The 5,941-nt window shown below is 48.1% G+C and overlaps 1 protein-coding gene across 9 annotated transcripts in view; it reads left to right on the top strand.

The window, feature by feature from the left end:
• Positions 1-5,656, top strand: part of SLC39A11 (solute carrier family 39 member 11) — a 422,497-nt gene extending 416,841 nt beyond the window's left edge. For 8 of the 9 annotated variants that reach the window (XM_053212146.1, XM_027047966.2, XM_015076301.3 and 5 more), the window contains 2 exons: positions 2,726-2,884; positions 3,929-5,656. In XM_053212146.1, coding sequence (XP_053068121.1) covers positions 2,726-2,884; positions 3,929-4,007 — 238 coding nt within the window. In that variant the 3' untranslated portion in view covers positions 4,008-5,656. Of the gene's footprint in view, positions 1-2,725; positions 2,885-3,928 lie in introns of those variants that run through there. The other variant, XR_008294188.1, reaches the window with a different exon arrangement.
• The last annotated feature ends 285 nt before the right edge of the window (positions 5,657-5,941 follow it).

The raw sequence follows: 5,941 nt of genomic DNA, 5'->3' as shown, positions 1-5,941 counted from the left end.
ATCACCAGGTTTCCTATTTCAAAATGTTTCCATTGTAGCCACGCCATGCCCATTCAGTGTTAGGGCTCTTTCCCCTCCAGTAGGAAGTAAACCAATGTCTACCCTAAATATCACATGCCTTTGCTGAGGCCCATCTGACCACAGCCCGTCTCCAAGAGTCACACACTAGCCCCTGTCACAATCCTTGTCACTACGAAGGCCAGGATCGTGTCCATAGGAGATGATGCCCTACTGTACTCAGACTTTGTGTTTTCATGGGCTCCAGAGGCCTTTCTAGTCTCTTCCTTAATTTTACCTTCTCAGTGACACATAAGGTGAGTCCTCAGTTTTCAGAGGAGAGAACTGTGGCCTTGAATGTCAGGTGACTGGTTTCAGTGGTGGTGACTCCAAGACCAGAAGTTTAATCTTCTGTCCCTCAACTCAGGACTCTGAGCCTCAGAATACTTCTCTGTTCAAGCAATCACTGCTCTAGAATGTATGGTGAGGGCATTTAAAAAGACTGCTAATAACAACAATTTAAAAATGCCTTCCATTTTATGGGGCCTTATGACTTACAAGTTCTTACACATACTTAAATTATCTTATTTCCCCCCTCCTGTCTCTTTCTCCATTGCCGGAGTCTACGGAATAGAGGCCTAGGTGCGGGCAGGGCATCATGGCCTTAGAGATTTGATTCAAATGTGAGTTCTGGGAGCCCAGTAGCTGTGACTGCTTTTTTTCATATGGGAGGGGCACCCCGGACAGGAGGTGAGGGACCCTGAGCTTAAACTTTTTTTCTTCTTGCTCCAGTCTGGGCCTGACGTCCAACTCACTTTTTCCCCAAGTGACAAAGCCAAGCCAGGAATTGTACCCACAGCACAGAGCTACAAAGTCGGCCGACCCGTGCACAGGGCACAGGTCAGGCAGCGGTGGCCTCTTACAGGGTTCTGCAGCACAGACAATGTTTCCCCCATGCCCACTGCCTGCCCCTGGCCAGGGAGAAGCAGAGAAGCAGGGGGCAGGGCGGGGGTGGAGTTCACAGCCCTGTCCTGTCACTGGGGAGGCACACTGGGCGGGGAAGTGCCCCAGTGCACCTCTGGGTTTCTTGCCCCCATTTTACAGATGGAGAGATTGAGGCTCACAGGCAGTATATCTTGCCAAATGCCCACAGCAAGGGATAGTGGGAAAGATATCCCAGCTCCCTTGTCTAGTGGTGTCCAACCCATATCAGGTGACTTTTGCAGGTGGTGACTTTTGCTCCGCTATGGGGAGCAGGTGCCAGCTCATCTGTTCTCTGCATTCTCAGCACTCACCTGGGCTACTGTTTTACTCAGGGCTCTTATGATTTCAAGCAACAGAGACCCACTCTCACTAGCTCAAATAAAGGGAATTATTTATATTTTTTATTGTGAAAGAGAGTGTGCGTGTGCACAAGTGGAGGAGGGGCAAAGAGAGAGGGAGAGGGAGAGAATTTCAGGCAGAACCCACCACGGGGCTCGATCCCATGAACCATAAGGTCATGACCTGAGCTGAAATGAAGAGTTGGACGCTTAACCGACTGAGCCACCCAGGTGCCCCAGGGACTTAAAAAAAATTTTTTTTTTTTTAATGTTTATTTATTTTTGAGAGAGTCAGAGACAAAGACAGAGTGCGAGCAGGGCAGGGGCAGAGAGAAAGAGAGGAAGACACAGAATCGGAACCAGGCTCCAGGCTCTGAGCTGTCAGCACAGAGCCTGATGCGGGGCTTGAACTCACGGACCGTGAGATCATGACCTGAGCTGAAGTTGGACGCTTAATCCACTGAGCTGCCCAGGCCCGCCCCCCCGCCACCAACCGAGGGATTTTTTTTTTTTAAAGAAGAAATCTCAGCTTAATTCAGGATGGGGGTAGTGGGGAGAGGCCATCAGTATACATCTAGGCAGGTAGGTCCACATCTTCAGTAGAGACGCATGGGTGCAGCTCCTTCAGAAGGGGGTACAGTTGTGACCCAAACACACCAGGCACAACTATGCTAGGGAAGTGTCTATACCACTCCTAATCAGTGTCCTCTCGGTCAAGAGACAAGGTAGACATCAGCTGACCAATGGTTAGCAAGCACGTGGTGGATCTGTCCAATGGGTTATTGCTCAGTCGTAAAAGAAAGGAATGATACGTGTTATGACATGGATGCACCTTGAAAACATTATGTGAGATGAAATAAGCTAGTAAAAAGGGTCACATATTGCTTGAGTCCGTTTATACAAAATATCCAGAATAGGCAAATCCATCGAGACAAAAAGCAGATCAGTGGTTGCCAGGAGCTGGGGGAGGGAGGGGTGGGGAGTGGCCGCTGATGGGTGTGGGGTTTCCTTTTGTGGTGATGAGAATGTTCTGGAACTAGATAGGGGTGATGGTTGCACAACCTTGTGACGATACTAAAACCACTGGACTGAACACATTAAGTGGGTGTGCCATATGGTATGTGAATTATATCTCAATAATGCTATTATGGAAGACAGACAGTGTGGAAACCTTAAAACTCTACCGGAAACCCGGGGGGTTGGGGAGCCTACTGTGTTAGAGGAGGTCAGGGAAGAAGGAGGTGGCTAAAAACGCAGTGATTTGCACTGCTGTGCGCGGATATGACGTGGAATGAAATGCATCCGTTTTCTGGGGCTGAGTCAGCAGTCTGAGCACAGAGTGCCTGAGCGTGCTGGTATCTGCTTGACTTTCCTCATGGTGGCACTTGTCTCTGGTCTCTCCTTAGGTACGGGCAGCTAAGCGGCATGGTGGAGCCCCTGGCAGGGGTCTTTGGTGCCTTTGCCGTGGTGCTGGCTGAGCCCCTCCTGCCCTACGCCCTGGCCTTTGCTGCTGGCGCCATGGTCTATGTGGTCATGGACGACATCATCCCCGAGGCTCAAATCAGGTTGAAGAGCATCCCCTCTCCCATTGGTGCTCGTCTGTTTCCCAAGCCCGGGGCCCTGCATACAGATCTTGCCTTTCCTCACTTGCTGCTCCTTTCTTTGCTCCCACCCCTTTCTGCCACTTCCCGAGATCGTTCCCACTCCCTTCTCAACTGTGTTTTCTAAAACTAGAGAGAGGAGTAAGGGGCAGGTGGGTGGGGATGGCCCAGGTGACACCAGGTAATGGCATACAGACACTCTACCTCCCCACCCCCATGACACAGACGATTAGCTTTTGCATATTGTCCCTTTCTCTCCCCACCCTTCTCTTTCTTGATTTTTCTAGGGCTAGAATCTCGGGAGAGGTGAGCTCTGAGAGCCAAAGCTATCCATCCATGTTCTTATTATGTAGCTATAGGCCAGGTGTCCGGGAAGGGGGAGGGGGGGTGCTTCCTTTCTTTGTTATATTTATTTATTTATTTATTTATTTATTTATTTTAATTTTTTTTTTTACATATTTATTTATTGAGAGAGAGAGAGAGAAAGAGAGAGAGAGAATCCCAAGCAAGCTCAGTGCCACCAGCACAGAGCCTGACGCAGGGCTCAGTCTCACGAACCGGGAGATCGTGACCTGAGCTGAAATTAAGAGTCAGATGCTTAACCGACTGAGCCACCCAGGCACCCCTGTTTCGTTTGGTTTTTGTAGCTAGTTTAAAGGTCAGATTCAATAATATCATCAAGAATTTAATTGCCACTCTTTATCATTTGAGCATTTATTCCAGAGCCATAAGAGGTGTCTTTGGGCAAGTTACTTCTGTATGCCTCAGTTTCCCCACCAGTAACAAGAGAATAACGGTAGTACTACTGATCTTGTGTGGTCATCCTTTGGGATTACATGAATTACTTTGCCTGGCGTATAGTAAGCCCCAGTAAATGTTACATGTCAATATTATTATCCTTACTAATCGTAGTGGTACATTTTTATTGGAATTGGACATCACAGAGGATGCTTGCAGCTTGGACAGTGTCCCAGAGTACATTAAGGTCTTCCTTTCCTTCCCTCCCAGTGGTAACGGGAAACTGGCATCCTGGACCTCCATCCTGGGATTTGTGGTGATGATGTCACTCGATGTTGGCCTGGGCTAGTGCTGAGATGCCTCAGAGCCCAGGAAAAGCAGCACAAGGAAACTGCAGTGGCTGGCTTCTACGGGACCGCATGCCTCTTCCTTTACATTAAAACATTTTTCCTTCCTCTCCTTTTCATCTCATTATCCTGATTGACTCTGATCATAACATGACAATTTTTACTTTTCTCTTGAAGGAGATAATAGTTTTATTTAGAATGTCAAGGTGTCACGGAACAACAGATTTTTGTTTCTGGCCACTGAATAGAATCTTTCTTTGGCGGGATTACCAAGGACACACAGATCAGGGAAATCTCTGCTTTCACACCCTCAGTCTCTCTCACTGGACTCTGTGGCAGCTTGTCAAGTTCACCTGGAGGAGCAAGCTGCTAAGAGAGAAGCTTCCAAGCATTTTTTGCCTCGTGACTCAGAGCAGAATGGTCAGGACCTCTCTCGTCCATCCCTCCTGACCTCTCACCATTGATCATCTACCCGTTAGACCAGAACTGGAACATCATGGACAGAGCAACCTACTTTCCAAGGTTCGGCCAGCCTAAGGAGGAATACGACTTTCTCCTGTGTCCCCCCGAGGGACATGCTGGATGGGAAGGGACACAGACAAAGGGAAGAAAATCAGTTTGTCTTTTTCTTTCTTTCTTTCTTTTTTCCTTTTCCAAGGCAAAGATTGACACTATTGAAGTTAAGGGAATTAGGGAATTCGGACAGCCACGAACACAGTGAACCCTGTAAAGGCAGAGAGCAGCTTTGCTCAGAGACCTCTGCTTTCTGTGGATTCCAAGAGCAAAGTGGTTTGTCATGGTTTCCAGATCCCCTAGACATTTCTTTCAATATGTTTATAGCCTCCAGTTTTCTAAGAGACTCGGGGACTCCAGCAGGTGGCTGGAGCCCAAACCCTCCTGGAGTTATGGAGGGAGCCACTGAAGCTAACTTCAGTGAGAGAAAGACATTTGTAATCTGCAATACGCCCTTCCCAGTTGACCATTCCGTAACTTGTAACCTGACCCAGGAGTCTTAAACTGCCGCAGGCTTTGCTGGAGTGTGGCCAGAGAGCGCAGGATGGGAAAGGGAAGAAGGGGTGGGAAGAAAAAAAGAGATTTTCACGTCCCCCTTGTAAAGGAAATCTTGGCCAAGTCACCATTCTGAAATGACCCTAAAGAATGACTTAAAGTAGACCAGAGGCCAGTCTGCCCCTTCCTGCCAAGAGCTTCTCCAACAGGGGCCACACACTGTCTGCTTCACAGAGCTAAAGCCTGCCGTCCTTGTTGGTCAAAGGAGCATGTGCGACCTTAAATGGGCTCTGCCAACGTGGCCGGCAGCTCGGGAACCAGGTATTCGGGCACTGTGTTGTCAATGCCTGCCCTCTGAGTTTACATGTTGAATTGCTTCCAAGGGTGAAGAGCCTGCTCTGTGAATGCTCTGAGACCCCGAAGGCCAACCTCATGCTGGGTCTATGTATGTTCTTCTGAAGCACTGATGATCATAATTGAAGACACATTCAGAGGGTTTTGATTGGTTGAAATTAATTGGTTTGGTGGTTGGTGTATGTGTATTTTTTGATGTCTTTGTATGTAGTTCTGCATAACGCAAACTCTCTGATGGACAAGACCTCATAACTGTGATTAATATCAATAAAGGGGATATTGTTGTGGATGAGCTGTGTCCAATCCTTCTCCAAGTTGCTTCTTTCCAGGGTTGATAATGTAAGAGCTTACTAAAGTTAGTCCTAACATCTCCCCTACCTGACGTCAGCAGAAGCAAAGGAAAGAGCTCCGATGAGATGGGCCAGTTAGATTCATGGTTACAAGCCACAAATCCAACTCCAGCTAATTTAGATGGGTATTTAATGGAAGGCTGTTGGGAGCTCTCAAGATCTATAGGAGAAACCATCTCGAAAATGGGTTGGATCCAAGAAGTCTAGAGGTCTGGGACCACGAC

This window comes from Acinonyx jubatus, chromosome E1 (assembly GCF_027475565.1).
Source record: "Acinonyx jubatus isolate Ajub_Pintada_27869175 chromosome E1, VMU_Ajub_asm_v1.0, whole genome shotgun sequence".
NCBI lineage: Eukaryota > Metazoa > Chordata > Mammalia > Carnivora > Felidae > Acinonyx > Acinonyx jubatus.
This window is presented reverse-complemented; position numbering and strand designations above follow the sequence as displayed.